Source organism: Labrus mixtus, chromosome 23 (genome assembly GCF_963584025.1).
Source record: "Labrus mixtus chromosome 23, fLabMix1.1, whole genome shotgun sequence".
In the NCBI taxonomy this organism is placed as follows: Eukaryota; Metazoa; Chordata; class Actinopteri; order Labriformes; family Labridae; genus Labrus; species Labrus mixtus.
In genome coordinates, this window is record NC_083634.1 from 9,585,505 (window position 1) to 9,601,293 (window position 15,789).

The window sequence follows — 15,789 nt, forward strand, 5'->3', positions numbered from 1 at the left end:
CAACATACGGTATATTGTACATTATTGCACAAGATCTGCAAAAACACAGCATGAACGATAAGGTAGCAAAGGTTAGAAAATATAAAAACATATAGGAACACCATGATGCTATTGCACAACCCACACATCCGGCTTTTAAACATTCTTGCCTCTCCTCAAACTATTTCTACTATCTGCCAGTGCTTTCAAAAAGATGCAACTTTTTCCTTTTATTTTGCATCATTCAGCTGATTCGCCTTTTTCTAAAAATATGCAATAACATTTTTACTGACGTAGTAGATCTTTTGCAAACTTTGAGATAAAATAGATATGATTAACAACCTAATGAAACATTAAACTCAAAAGAACGCAACCATTTGACATTTATGTTTCATTAATCATTCAGAATGGACTGAGACACTGAATTAAATTGCTGGATGAGTTATGACAATAATCGTTCTCTCACTAACTCAGTGTGTTTTGACAGATGGAAGTGCAGAGACAGAGGGATCGCAGATAGTATCAGAAACCCAGTGTGTGTGGTAATCTGAGAAGCTTGATCACTCTGCTTCGCCCTACTACACCCACAGATTGCCATCCAATCCAGACCACACACATCAGTCTCCACTTCACTCCTCCACCCTGCCGGCCTGCTGCTGAAACAAAACAGAGCGGAGACAGTGTAGCAGGGATGGATGGAGAGATTGGCAGAGGATGGGGTGGGCAGGGGGTCTGCTCTGAGAGTATGCACATTCAGACACGTTTTCACTTTTCCTCCTTTCCCGCCCTGTCCTAATTATTTCTATTCTGGGACTTTGAGGCCCACCAAACAGAGCTGCTGATAGATCAGACGTGTATAAATAAACCAAGGCAAGGCTGGCTTTATGTGAGCAGAGACAGAGGCCAGATAGGCTGCACTGATTAGCTTCATTATCAGAGACAGGCCTCATTAGGAGCCTCGGCTGGGCGTGTGACCGTGTTTGTGTGTGTGTGTGTGTGTGTGTGTGTGTGTGTGTGTGTGTGTGTGTGTTTCGTCTTACTGTAATACACGACCAAATGTTCTCCAAAAGACGTTAATTTATATCATACTTTGAAATGGTCATTTTGTATTTAGTTAGGATTAAGTTCTGGCTACAGTATTAGGTTCAGGTTTTGAGAAAAAGATTACTCAAAGTGTCATTAAAATTATATTACGTAAAAAATTGAGGGTATTTGAAGTAGAATTTCTTGGCAATAAAATGTCCCTTTAGTGGTAGAATTTGTGATGTGTTTTTAAACTGTATTAAATTGTGTATTACATTTACTGAACGATAAAGTATACTCTTTAAACATTCATCCCAGGTCTCATCTATTAGCCCCTCATGTCGAATGTGATAACCTTAACTCTGCTATAGGACCTGATAAAATCGAGTAGGAACCCCAGGTTTAACAGGTTCAAATGCATTTATTTCATCCATAGACTCATGTTTGTTCAGGATTTCAATGTTAGGCAAATGCTTGTTAGTATAGTTTTTTGACATGAAAATATCATCCATTGATTGTGTTGTAAATCTCATAGATTTTATATTACGTCTGTTTCAAATAGGCCTAACCAATCAAACATTCTTACAGCTTTCATGAAAGTTTGTGCTTTAAAAATACTAGTAGCTTTCTTGTCGAAATATTGATTAAAAACAGCCCCACTCTCAGGGTTGAGTAAATAGTTAGCTTAGCCTAGCCTAGCATAAAGACTGGAAACAGGTGAAAATGTTTAGCCCTGCTCTCTCCAAAGATAACAAACCTCCTTCTACCATGTCTTAAGCACAATAAGTAACAGTTTATGTGTTTCATATTTAATCTCTACTTAAATTGAAGTGTAAAAATCTGAAGTTGTGGTTTTATGTGTTGATAATATTGATGCTATTTGATAATAGCAGCTAATTTAAGATAATGGTCTGCTGCTAGCTGAGGCTAAGTAGCCTATAAAGAATTGGAAAGTAAGTTTAAATGTCCAACTATTACTCTAACTGCCTTTGTCGTCATTTTTTGAGGCATTATTTTACATTTTTTGGTATAAATAGCAATACTTTGTAGGCTAATTGATTTGCACATTGTCAATATAGCCTAACTTTAGTATAGTCTACTTAAATGATGATTTTGTTTCATTTTACAGATTTGCTATATATTAAACAAGTATTGTTTTTATTGTAATGCAAAAAGGAATAATGAGTAAGCACAACAGGCTGAGAGTTCTACATTTAATCCCAATACACTGCAGTATTTAAGCAAACTATGTACTGGTTTTTAGGAGTATTTGCTGCACAATAAAGGTTAAAGATTTAAGGAGTTTGAATACAGTTATTGAGGGATCCAATAATTAAGTATTTAGTGTATGTCTGTGTGACCCACCTTTTTCTGTCTGTGTGTATTGCCTTGATTCAATTGTTTATGGCCTAATGTTTCTTCTTCTGTGTCCTGTGTGTGTGTGTGTGTGTGTGTGTGTGTGCGCGCGTGTGTGTGTGTGTTTGTGTGTGTGATGTGTGCCTAAATGTCTCCTCTCACACCCCGCCCTGGTTCAGTGCCCTATAAGTAACTGTGTTGGAGCAGGTGCCAAATATAGATTCCGACAGAGACTGTTCCCTTCACATTATCAGCAATGTTAGAAAGGATTAACATGGGAACAGTACCAAATGATTGAAAAAACAAACAAACAGATGTTAAATCATTTGAAAATGGAATGCCAAATTGCTATTTGTGTTTGTTTTGTTCAGAGAAACACTAACAGACGAATGAAATGAACTAAAGATATCAAAATTCCCAGGTCTGTTACACAGAAGGGTAACATTTTAATTTCCCATATAAAAGGAAAGTGCAGATGAAGCTGCTTTTTTCTATCCACAACTTTCATACAGTTCAACAGAATATTTGTGAAAATCTGCAAAAGAAAATAATGTTTTTATTAGAATGTTAATGATGATGATATTGATGATGAAGCTGTTTATGTTGTTTTTGTTCAAATGTGTGTGTGTGCGTGTCTGTGTGTGTGTGTGTGTGTGTGTGTGTGTGTGTGTGTGTGTGTGTGTATGTATGTGTATTGGCCACTAGGAGGCGGAAGAGCTTAGTTTAATTATTTCACCTCGATGTAGCCTAGGTTTATTTAATTTTTTTAATATGGCTTTTATTTGATTTTAGATTATTTGAGTTTGTTTACTTTTATTTAGTTGGAGTCAATAGTGGAAAGTAACTCGGTAAATTTAGGAAGAGGTTACTATAGCAGAGAATACTATACTAGGCTACTTTAAATACTTTATTGTTTTCATGCTGCCTTACTTATAGGCTACTAATATCTTAAGCATTTATGCTTTTTTATGAATGAGAGAAAAACATAAAATATATTAGTCAAAAATACTAAAAAAGTGGTTTCAATTGTTTTGATATTTTAATTGGCATCTGCAGATAAAATAAAAAATTTAAAATTAGTGACCAGTAGATTAAAACAATCTAAATCAATGCAAACAACATTTCTTAAAACTGTCTAACTGTTATACCTTTTTTGTACAGTAAGAATTATTTATAGTAGGTTTCTTTCCCTGCAATTCTCTCATGACTTCTCATGTCATGTTGTCATGTGTTCTTGTAGATGGACAGATTGCATGTGACTGTCACTGACGAGGTCTTGGCGCTCTCTGGTGGTTGTTGCTAGGAGACCAGCCCCTCCCTGTGCCGCTGATAATAAATAGTCATTTTTACATGATGCAAATCCTACATGTGCCCGTCCATGACAGATAACCCCTCAGTGAAAACCACAGGCTGTATGTACTCTGTTTTCACAGAGCCCATTAAATTAGAAAGTGTTTGTGTGTGACGGCTTCACACGGTAGCCTCTAGAAAAGACGTTCGTGCCTGAAAGGGGAGGAGGAAGTTCAAGTAGGGAGGAGTGACGTAAACAGAGCAGCAACGCGGAGCAGGTTTGGAAGAAGACGACAAAAAGCGTGTGTTTGGCTCCGAGGTTTAGGCTTTTTTGTTTCCTTTTTCACGTCATTAATCTCTACACTTTTCTAGTAGGAGCCGAGAAGACAACAGCGACCAGAGAGGTGGGATTTAAAAGTCACTTAACAGGTACATTCTTGTTAATATGAGGCGACTAGGAGGCTTTAGTTTTGTCTATTTTTATCTGGCCTTTACCAGACACATTGAACAAGAGATAAGCAGAGGGGGCATGTGGTGGACATTTCCAAAACTCATTTTTTAATGACTTTCTATGAGCTTCACACACCAATCTTAAGTCATCTATTCATTTATATTGGTTGTGCTTAAAATATTAAAGCATAAAAAGCAGCAGAGGATATTACTGGTATAGGTCCAGTGGAAAAATATAGGACCATCCCTCTTCCTCTGCTGAAAAATGCCACACCCACTTACATGCATCTCAGCTCTCAAACATGCAGCATCAAGAACAAAACATGTCCTTGCTGTCCTGGAGTCTCTTCTGTATTATCTGATTTGTTTAATGAAGTCACTGGACTTTTAATGTTGTGGTCATAAACATATAAAACCTTTGTGTGCAAACAAGATTGTGATTATGGGACAATATGAGTTATTTAATACGGTGATTTCCCTAACCAACTCCCTCTGCTTTGTTTTTAATCACACCCCACCCCCTCTCTTTCCCTCCCATTCCTCCTGTTTCCCATGGAGACCAGGGTAGTGAACCGGGAAGTGAGAGTTCTTTTTACTCAGCATCCAGAAAAGCTTCAGATATTCCCTCGAAATGTCCGCTCCTGGTAAGTTAAGAAACTTTGCAGCTTGGAAAGTGAAAAAACGAACTAGATTTGTGTCTTATTTCAACTCTGTAGTTTGGCTTTTAAGTGGGAAAATAAGAGATTCTGTTTTTTTTTTTTAAATTAGTCCTGTCTTTCTTAGAGGTTTGCTTCTTCCTCTTGCATGAAATTGGTAGAGAAAACACGTCTGATTTAGGCTCACAGGTCCAGCGTAAGGCTCCTCCTTCAGGATGGAAAAGAGCAGTTAAGGAGGTGAAAGGTGCCGTTGTGTTGGCACGGTTGCATGTGGACGTGAGGGAAGCTTTTCCAGCAAACATGCTGGTTTTCAAATTCTCTGTTGTGTTTCCTGCAAGTCGAGGAAGGAATGTGGAAAGAGGCGGAGCAACATGAAGCCTCTTGCAGAACAAAATACCCACGTCCTCTTTTGACATCTGGCTCTTGTTGAAAGGCAGAAGTGGCTTCTGGATTTGTGTTTTAACGACATAAAGTCAGTTGTCAATATGAAATGGTCCTCTACAATGACCTCTGAAACAGCTTTTTATAGATGGACTGTCCTGCCATGCAAATAAAAACCAGTTTAGTAACTTTATGAAACAATTGAGACGCTATCTTTTTGCACGATGCATCTGTAAAGTATGTTGATTTTAATAAACATACTCCCCCCCCAAGAGGAAACAAACAAACACCTACTATAGAAAAAGAACCACAGACTCATGTAGACAAACATATTCATTAACCACCAAGTCTAATTCCAAGAAGGTTTCAGCGTGGAAACAGTTGTGTTAGCTCTCAGGTCAGCAGGAAACAAACTTAATAACAATCCTTTCAGTTTGATTCTTAGTCATCTGGAAAACCTCTAAAGGAGGGTCTCTACTCTGGTGACAAACCCACCTGGTATGAATGATTCACTATTGTAGTGTTTTAAAGGTGGGATGTGGTGCAAGAAGGTTAGTTAATATGGAGTGTTTGTCTATTGTTTACTCTAACCGGTTACACAGAAAAACAAAGCGTTGTAGTATCTCTTCGAGCCGTATTGTTTTCACTTTATTTGAGACTTATGGAATTTACAATTCTATGAAATAGAAAAGCAGAAAATTCTTTCGAGATGCTAAATCCAGGAAGTGATACACGGATCATCAATGTTGTAGTTCATTCATATATTGCCTGAACTAATCAATGAATGGATCATTTGTTGCATTATAATTCCAATTACAGATCAAGACTTTAATCCTGACAAGTCTTCTAACACAAGATCAAACACAGAATGATCTTTTTTTTTATTTGAACTGAATTAAAAAGCAGTGACGTATGCACACAATCTGTTTACCCAAAACAGATCATTTCAAACCAGTCAAACAGCAAGACCAGCAAACCAGTCAAACAGCAGACCGCCTTTGACTGAAAATAAATAATCAGCAGCATCATTGGAAACTTACAGTGACCCTCCCCCTTCCTCCTCCTGAAACTATTTGATAGCCTGTGTATCTAAAGAGACTTATCATGAGTGTATTCAACCATGATGGCAAGAACCCAGAAAGTCCGTCCAACTTCATCAAAACTGTTAAAAATGTGCTTGTGCTATATTAGGACCAAGCTGAGAGTCCGAGGCGATACCACCTTGACCTTTAATAGTCATCTTGTCTGTGTCAACCTAACAACAGGCTGAGAGCTGGAGCTGAGGCAGGTTTTAAGCTTCTTGACAAACTGTTACATTGCGCTCGCCTGTCAGTTAGGTCAGCTACGTGCCTAACTATGGATAACACGTATCTTTCATAAAATCCATATTTTTTGACCTGGGCTGTAAACATGTTCATTTCTGCTATAAAAACCTTTGGCTTTTTGAATGGGTGTGTAGTGTGTACATGACTTCTGCAGCCAGACTCAAGCTGCAGGGTTGCAGGGACGGTAATCCTCGTTTGCAATGGTGCTACTGCTGAAGTACGGACGACGATAGAGAAGAGGCAGGAGACAAATGAAATAGAGGGCTAGGGTGTAGCCCTAGAATTAAACAGGAAAATTCATATAATACAAAATAATAAAAAGACAAAAATATACAATAAAAATTGTAAAAATGGTAATGGTAAGAACAAATACATTTTTTAAAAGCAAAACAGCTCAAATCAACCACACTGGTTTTATGTAGATTTGTAAACAAAACAAGAAGTAGCTGTCAGCTGTGGTTGGTGAGCTATACTATGAAGCAAGTTTAACATATCTTTGAGTTTCCAAGAGCGCGTTCACATAAAAGGGGCGGGGTTAGCTAAGGGCTGGGTAATATATCGAGTTTTTAAGATATATTGATATATTTTCAAACAAGATATAGGGTAAGACAATATCGTTAATATCGATATAGTTTACGTTGCATTAAAATAATGTTACAGAGGTGCCAGGTCACTTTTTTCTCATCTCACTGATGATGACTGACTGTCTGTCCCTCCTAACCCTGCTCCTCCTCTCTCTCTCTTTTATTGTATTTAAGGAACATTTTTATTTTATAATATTACTTTTTAAATTCACAAACAGGTAGTTTATTTTTCCATATGTTTTCACTGTTAATAAAATACATATCAATATATATATCGAGTATCGCCATTCAGCTAAACAATATCGAGATATGAGTTTTGGTCCATATCGCCCAGCCCTAGGTTAGCTTCATATACCCTTTCACAATCATGACTGAGCCTGCCGTCAGCCGATCATCATGTCTAACAAACTATTAATAGTATAAAGACATTTAAGACAAACAGGCCGCCAAAGACTAAAGATACACATCTGCAGGAAGGACAACTGGAAAATCAGTGAGTATTAATGTGCAAACTATGGATTATTATATTTTTTCCCATTGTTAGTTCACCTTAGAACTGATTATAATAACTCCTGTTTTTTTCCCTTAACTGAATGTGTTGCTCTGACTCTTTCATGTGGCGAGTATAACAGTTTGAGAAGTTATATTTCAGCTGCAGCTCTGACGATAACAAACAGAGCAGCATGGAGACACTAAACATTCATATGAAGATATAACTCAAAGCCAGAGAGAGGGCTATTCAAAGAAGGCTATTTGTAATTTTACATCTTAGAAACACGACTAAAAGGCTCCGGTGCTTTATTTAATCTCTGTTGAAGGATGAAGGATGATCATCAATAATAATGAACTTAACGGACTATCATTTTATTATACGGGACACATGAAGTGTTTGTCGGTCTCTCTCCCTCCTCTCGATCAGCTCCGGGAGCTCCACGATCAAAAGATCTGATTGGTCAGTGGGTGGAGATTTTCACAGGTTGGTCTCTTATCTCGAACATAACATGCTCCGGATCATTCTGCAATCCTGTTTCGTAGTACTGGCCCCAGGTGTTACTTTGGCCTTTATATTGTATTAGTTGGCTTTTAAAAATAAGAGGACATAGAGAATGTTCTTTTGCATACTTTGAAATCTGTCAGAAATATGAATCTGGTTTAAATGTCTGAGCTGCCCTCTCTCTGGTTGACATTCAGTGTTGACTCTATGACACATGAATCTGGGTAAACACATGACAGTCCGCAATTCCACTTTATTCAACACAGACATCCTCAGGCACGCCTCTTCTTTGTCACACCTACCGGTACTTCTTTGTCATTGCCAGCTGAGCTCTCTCTCAATGATCCATGTCATGTAATTGGCTGTTTCAAACTGATTGAAATATTGCCTATGAAGAGAGTGTTCTGTAATTGCTTTGAACTCTGTTAAACCAAACATACAGTCTTTTATTCACTTCATAAAGGCTTGATTTGAAGAAGCTTTTGTTATTAGAAACAAATGAACTGTGAACCCTTCATTGTCATTAGAACAGAGTGCTCATAGGCTGTGACACTGGGTTTATTTCAGTGAGGAGAAAAGACAAGAACCCCATTCCTGTGATCATGTTTAAATGAACAATATGAGGAATCTGGGCTAATCTTAACTACGGGTTGTATTTCAGTCTTCAGCTGTTCAACTCAAGCTCAAACAAAGACTTTAATCCAGTAATGAAACTGTTTTTATGCTTGTGTTTTTTTTCGTAAACCACTCTTCTTTAGAGAGCGTTAACCAACCTTTGGTTATGCCCGCCCCTCTTCATGCTCTCAGCCTAGTTTGTGGCTTGGCTAATAAGTAGCTTATTGGCTCTGCTGACCCCACAGGTAAAGGGGGATGATCCACAGGAAACTCAGTCACACACATGAGCACTGCCATTATCCACACACACACACACGCACAAACACACACACTGACAGATCTCTCTGTCTTAGTCACAGCGGTGACCTGAATGCTTGTTGCTATTGCATTTTCTTTTTGGTCTACTTTGCAAGGGCAGAACATTTTGGTGAGTTTTAAGTATTTATTATGTTGGCTTATGTTTGGTTTTCCTTTATTATGACTTCTTTTTTAACTTTTTAACTTTGTTTTGTAATTTTTCTTGTTTTGTGTCTAAAATGTCTGTTGCTTTATTTGATGAGTCTTCATGAAAAATACATCTGTAGACAACCTTTTTTAAAAATAATATTATGTTTTTTTTTCTTCAGGCTATCCAGGCGGTCCGCACCAGCCACCCTATCCCATGACTCAGCCCGGCGGTCACTCCGTAGCGCCTTATCCCTCTGCTCCAGGGTATGGCAACCCCCATCAAGCCCCTCCACCGGGCTTCATGGACTACAATTCAGGCCCGCCTCCTGTCATGTACCAGCCCGGTCAGGTGGGCCCAGGACCAGTTCCAGGACCGCAGTATGGGGGCCCTCCTGGAGGGATCGCCCCTGCTCCTGTTGGTGCACCGGCTGCGGTTGCTGTCGGGGTGCCACCGGGCCTGGAGTACCTGACACAGGTAGGACAAAGCAATCAAAGATATGGAAAACTGCTTTAGCACATTGAATTTGGATAAGATCAGGTGATTTCCACCAGTGTTTGAGTGTCTTTAGCTTACCTTAGACGGATTACTCATGCACCACTCCTTCATACGGCTTCATTGTTAAAAGAGACACTTGAGATTATAAAAGGCCAACGGGTTAGTGCCCTAAAAAATGTCTGTAAACAGGTTTGTGCTGGCATAGGGGAAATTTACCTCTCACTTCAGACCAGAAGTGTCACATCATGTTTGCAGCATTATTCCCTGTTTGTCTGCCCTCTAACATTGCTTTTTCTTATGGTTTAAGATAGACCAGATCCTCATTCATCAGAAAGTGGAACTCCTAGAAGGTAAGTTGTGACATATTTACTTCCCTCTTCGTCAGCAGCAAATAATCAGTAGCTATGTAATCAGTAATGTTTTTTGTTGCATCCTTGAACTTAAAACCTCTGGACATAAATCAAAATGATAAGATTGGACTTTCTTTCTTATCTAAGAATTTTCCTTTTCTACCTCTATTTCCAACCCCGCCCAGCATTCATCGGATTTGAGACCAACAACCAGTATGAGATTAAAAACAGTCTGGGCCAAAAGATCTACAAAGCCAAAGAGAAGAACGACTGCTGCACCAGGAACTGCTGTGGCTCTCTGCGCAGCTTCGACATGAAGATCAAAGACAACACGGACAGGGAAGTCATCCGTCTCATCCGGCCTTTCCGCTGCGTCTCCTGCTGGTGTCCCTGCTGCCTGCAAGAGGTCTGTATGTGCAAACAAGTCCCCACCCGTCAAAATCACTTCTTAATAAGCTCATATCATATTGACCACCACTCAAAGACAAACATTGTATGAATTCAATAGTTCATTGAGCGCCTAATTGTCTTGAGAATGCACCGCAATCATGGCGACAAACTCAGATGTCTGTGTTACAATGTTTGCCTAAAGTGTGCCAAGATAAGCTGCTCTGTTAATGTTAATATTTAAGCGTGCTGGTTAGCTGAAACGCTTCTGACAAAGAAGAACAAACAGTTTACTGCTTAAAGAGTTGATCATTTTTAAAAGACGCTGGCGCTCAGAAAAAAACGCTAGGTGGACACGGGTTGATTTTCCAAGAAATAAATCCAGTGTGATTGGATGGGTAAAATCCAGGCCATTCAATGCTAAACTACCAGAGAGCTTTTTATGCTACTTCTGGTAAGCAGCTTATTTTACTGATTGAAAAGCATCACATGCAAAGGAAAAAACTTTTTGGACCTAGTAGCATAAACTTTTGTAGCCTAACCTTTCTCATTAGCTCATGTTTAGACTTTTCTGCCTATTCCCTCTTCAGCTTGTGTTACTGGTGAGTGTTGCTTTGGTGTCTTTGTCCTCCGCTCTGTTCAGTCCGGGGTTTCTTTAAAGACCATGAATGGCTCTTTGTCCGTCCAATCTATCTCCTGGACTCCCCCGATCCTCTGCCATCCCTCCACCTCTGAGGCCCCTCTCTGTCTGTCTTTGTTTAATCACATCGTCCCCCAGTCTGGCTGAAGAAGGTTCCTTTTGGCCCAAACCCAAACAGCTACACTCACATACTGGAGTTCTGTTTACTGGGCTGACAGGACCCATGTGAGATGTATTACCTTTGTTATGTGGTGTCACAATGGAGCAGTCAGAGCCTCACTTATCATTCCAGCAGCCCCGCATGACATGCTAACCCCGTGATTTTTTTATTTATAGCTTTCAGTGTCCAGAGAGGCCAGACTTTAAGCCCTCTGAGATGACTTAGTAATTGTGTGCAGTATGTTAATGTAACTGTATGTGACCTGCAGATGGAGGTCCAGGCACCACCGGGCACCACCGTAGGTTACGTCAAACAGGACTGGCACCCTTTCGTGCCAAAGTTTTCCATCCAGGGACCCAACAAGGAGACCGTGATGAAACTCGAGGGGCCCTGCTTCGCCTGCAACTGCTGTGGAGACGTCAACTTTGAGGTGTGTTTGAGGTTAAAACTCAAGTATGGTACATTTGAGTGATTCAGCCAGTAAAGTAGTTCGACATTTTGCAGAATAATTTTTTGCGTTTTGTTGCCAAGATTTCGAGTAGAAGGTCCGTACCACTCTCATATCCTTTCATAAAATACGAAGCTACGGAAAGCAGTCGATTAGCGTAGCTTGGCATAAATACTGGAAACAGTTGGCGACAACTAGTTTGGTCAAAACGTAACAAAATCCATCTCCCAGCCCAGCACGTCTAATGCTCACTAATCAACACTTTATGTCTTATTTGTTTAATTATTACAGAACATGTTACGATGAAAACAGGGTGGTATTACAGGAGGTCATGACAATGATTCTTTCTTTGCGAGGAGCAGTGACTGCATGGAGTCTCTAATCGTTTGCACGGCAACCTCATTTTAATAACAAAACTACAAGAAGACAATGCACCTCTTCAGTAGTGCAGTTTGATTTTAGACGTACTTGTTGACTGATTTTGTGATCTTTCAACACAACCAAGCTTCCTATCTCCCTGTTTCCAGTCTTTATGCTAAGCTAAGATAAAAAAATAAGAAGAAACAACTGGTTGTAGCTTTATTCTCGTCCAACAGTTACATTGTGTCAAATCTTCTCATCTGACTCTGCAAGAAAGCAAACCAGAGTTCCTCTTTCTTCCCTCCATCAAATTAAACCCCACACATGAAACTCAACATGGATGTTTCTGTCACTCTGCAGCTGAAGAGTAAAGACGGTGACACGCCCATCGGTCGCATCAGCAAGCAGTGGAGCGGCCTGTTGAAGGAAGTCTTCACAGACACGGACAACTTTGGCATCCAGTTCCCGATGGACATGGACGTGAAGATGAAAGCTGTGCTGATGGGAGCCTGCTTCCTTATTGTAAGTCCATATTTACAGCCTCTTTCTTGAGATCGATCCCTGCTTTAAATATCACCAATTTAAATGCTGCCTTACTTGCAGACTAATTAGGGCATGAATTGACGTCTCATTTGTTTTCATCTGCAGGATTTCATGTTCTTTGAGAAGGTCGGGGAGGCCAACCAGCGCAGCACGGTCTTTTCTTAACAGAGGAAAACAATAGGAAAAAAGTAGTTATGCATTCGTCCTTGAAGTTCTTTGTTTGTTTGTTTTATTCTTTCTTCCAGCCGATACTGTGCCATCTTTTTCTCCACACAGACCAATACAAGAAAACTAACTCCTGATTCCAGGTGTCTGCCAAGGATTGTTTTTTAAGATCTATCCAAACTCAGTTAATGACTCTGGGAAACATATAACCATTTTCTTAAAGCACTCCATACATTTTGTAGACTTGTATTCTGTTTGTATCAAGCCAGTGCACGTCCAGCTGAGATTTAATCCCTGCCAAAGAAAGTCAACCTTACTCACATGTTCTTTTAACTACTACTACTCTACTGCTAGTGTGGATTTCATATTATTTACATGTAGTGACTGGTTTATGACCCTTGTACTCGCGTTCTATTAAGAAACCAGAATATATCTTGTGTAAGTGCATTACTGTGATATTACTCTATGCCTTGTATTTTTTAGCTATGCTACATGTAGCGGCTAGCGGACGCTCTGTATGCCTATCTGTCTGTACCATACTTGGTGTGAAAAATACATATAAGATGGATTACCATGTTTGGTACAGACAACCACACTGCCTTTAAGATGAATCTATTCATTACCAAATGCCTACTAAGCTTACTTTATACCCAGTAACCTCGGCTGTTGTTGTGTTAAGTGCTAACCAGGAAATGTTAGCATGCAGTAAGCCATACTAACCAAGTTGGTAGAATTGATCAACCATACACCTGGGTTAGCATGAGATGTTAGCATGCTAGCTTTTAGCTGAAATGATTGCTTTGTCTTAGTACAATCTCCCAGGTGCATTAGCATGGCTTTGGACTTTAAACCTTATAAAACTTGAACACTAGCTTAAGTTAACAGGCTGCCATAATCAAGGCGTGATAAGGAAGTTAGAAATGAGTTAGCTAGAGAGAAGAGGGAGAATGTTTAATGTCTCATGGTTGAAGTTGTGAGTGTGCGATTTGACACATACCAACAGTGTGTACCAGAGTGCTCTGTCTCTAACTCTGTGTCTTAGTGTAAATAGTCTGAAAAAGATGCTGCACAGACTGGGCTGCAGGGTAAATGTGCTCATGTTTCCCTCTGTGGTTAGTCGTTTCCATGCTGACTGTCGTCACAGCATCTCCCGCTCCCTCTGTGTATTTCTCCAGATATTGCTGCCTGTGTTGAACGTGTGCCAGTGTAGTGTTACAGGAGACAGAGAATGTAGGTGAAATGGGAGAAGTCGTGAATATAGGAAATAAAAAAGGCGGAAGTTGAGGGCAGGAACATGAATCAGCCCTCAGAGTGGTCGGAAAACCCCAGAAGTGACAGTTTTAGAAAACACACTTTCTTTCAGTTCTTTTAAAAGAATCTGAATGTGAACTTGTCATGAAAAAAATGCTGTCTTAGCTCCTTCAATGGCCGTGAGAATGGGAAAGAAAACATGTTTGTAGATATATCTTAGTGCAGTTGAATGCAAATCTGTGCTCTGTAGCGAATAATCCTTCTTGTAAGATAACATGGGTGTGCCTCATGTGAGGCTTGGATGCCACTTGTGCTCTCAAATCCAGAATGCAGCTCTTTATTACACGCCAGTAACCAAATGTGTCTTAAAGTCTGTGCATACATATACAAACATATCCTATATAATACATTCTGTACAATCTGACCTCTTTGAAAGAAAGGACCAAAGTATGTACACAACAATTTATGCAATCTGTGTATTTGGTCAGTTTTGATGTTTTCTACAGCACTTGCTTTTCTAAAACCAGTTCAAACTGCAGCTAGTAGGATTGTGAGAATCAGTCACCAAAGGTTCCATTACAAATATCTTTTATCATTTATTTGTAACTGTTATGTTTTGTGGTTGTGAATCACATGCAGAATGTAAAAGTATTAGCTTAAAAAATAAATCAAAATGCAAAAGTATTACTGTTTTGTGTTATTCTGCTACTTTGGTGATTGTCCTGGAAAGTTTTGGGAAGGGCCTTGGAAACCTTTAGGTCACAATATGAAACATCTGGTTCCATTTGAAAAAAAGATAGGAAAATCTCTCTACTCTACTCCCCTTCAGTTACTGAGTAACCTGAACACCACACACACCCTGTTGGTGTCAATGTTAGCTGCATTTCTCTGTATGCTAACATGTGTGTTCTACTTCAGATGTAGAAATGAAGTCAAATTCTTCCCTGGTAGCATAATGAAAATCAAACCACTCCATCTCCTGGTACCTTGAAGGAAATACAAGCATATTTTATTACCGGTACATGTCTGCACATGTCCATCCGTGCCTCATTACTGCTGAAAAATCACTTAAATTCCTTCAGTAATATGTAACCCCATTGACATAACGTACAGGAAGCAACAATGCAGTGGCTTAGCAACCGGTCTTACAACGCACATGGAAATCTGCAACATATTTACACTGGTTTGTCTATGTACACAGTGCGTCTAGTTTTCAGTCACATACCACTAAGAAGAATACAACTTGACAAATATGCTCCATAAAGAAAATGTATAACTAACCAACATGGCAGGTTATTGTAAACACAAGGTGTGGTTGAATGGGTGGATGCCTCAGCAGCACGAGAGTTCATGACCTCTCTGTTTAAATATATATCCAATTGAAGGCCCTCAAAGATTGAATTTGACTTTCAGGGCCTAACAAGGCTTTGAAATGAAATTAGGAAACCAAATCTGTAAACAAGATGCAAACATGTTCCTATTACATTAATGACAGTTAATTTATACCGTTACAAACACGTCTGTTTTGTGGATACTACACAGAAATGATTGTAAATGTATAATAAATATAGTCTCATTTATTGTAAGTTTATAACAGTGTTGTCCAAACTTTGTGTTAGAATCGCTCGCGGGCCACAGGTTTTGTTTTTTAAATTATAGTTTAAAAAATAGTAAGGCTTTGTAGATCAGAATCAAAAGGCTCGCTAAAGAAACCCTTTAATAAAAGGAAATCAAATATTTCGATTTCTTCGTTCTACTTTATTTGTTTTTTTTTCTCAGAATCAAGTCTGTAACGTGGTTCATGTTTTTGGAAAAACTTTCTGCATTTAGCTCAGGTCTTTAAATGGTTAAACAACAGTCCGCTTCTTTGCAAAAACTTTGCATACGTT

General features: G+C 39.2%; 1 protein-coding gene across 4 annotated transcripts; it reads left to right on the top strand.

Annotated features, from left to right (window-relative positions):
* The first annotated feature begins 3,902 nt into the window (after positions 1-3,902).
* LOC132958182 (phospholipid scramblase 2-like) lies at positions 3,903-14,584 on the top strand. 4 transcript variants are annotated; one of them, XM_061030839.1, is made up of 8 exons: positions 3,903-4,051; positions 4,654-4,742; positions 9,280-9,575; positions 9,904-9,946; positions 10,132-10,352; positions 11,402-11,563; positions 12,302-12,463; positions 12,590-14,584. In XM_061030839.1, the coding sequence occupies exons 2-8, from the start codon at positions 4,730-4,732 to the stop codon at positions 12,647-12,649; spliced, it is 957 nt and encodes a 318-aa protein (XP_060886822.1). In that variant the 5' UTR covers positions 3,903-4,051; positions 4,654-4,729; the 3' UTR covers positions 12,650-14,584. The 4 variants fall into 4 exon arrangements, with proteins under 4 accessions (XP_060886822.1, XP_060886824.1, XP_060886825.1 ...); XM_061030841.1 differs by having other exon boundaries at positions 3,912-4,052; positions 4,657-4,742; XM_061030842.1 differs by having other exon boundaries at positions 3,959-4,077; positions 4,662-4,742.
* The last annotated feature ends 1,205 nt before the right edge of the window (positions 14,585-15,789 follow it).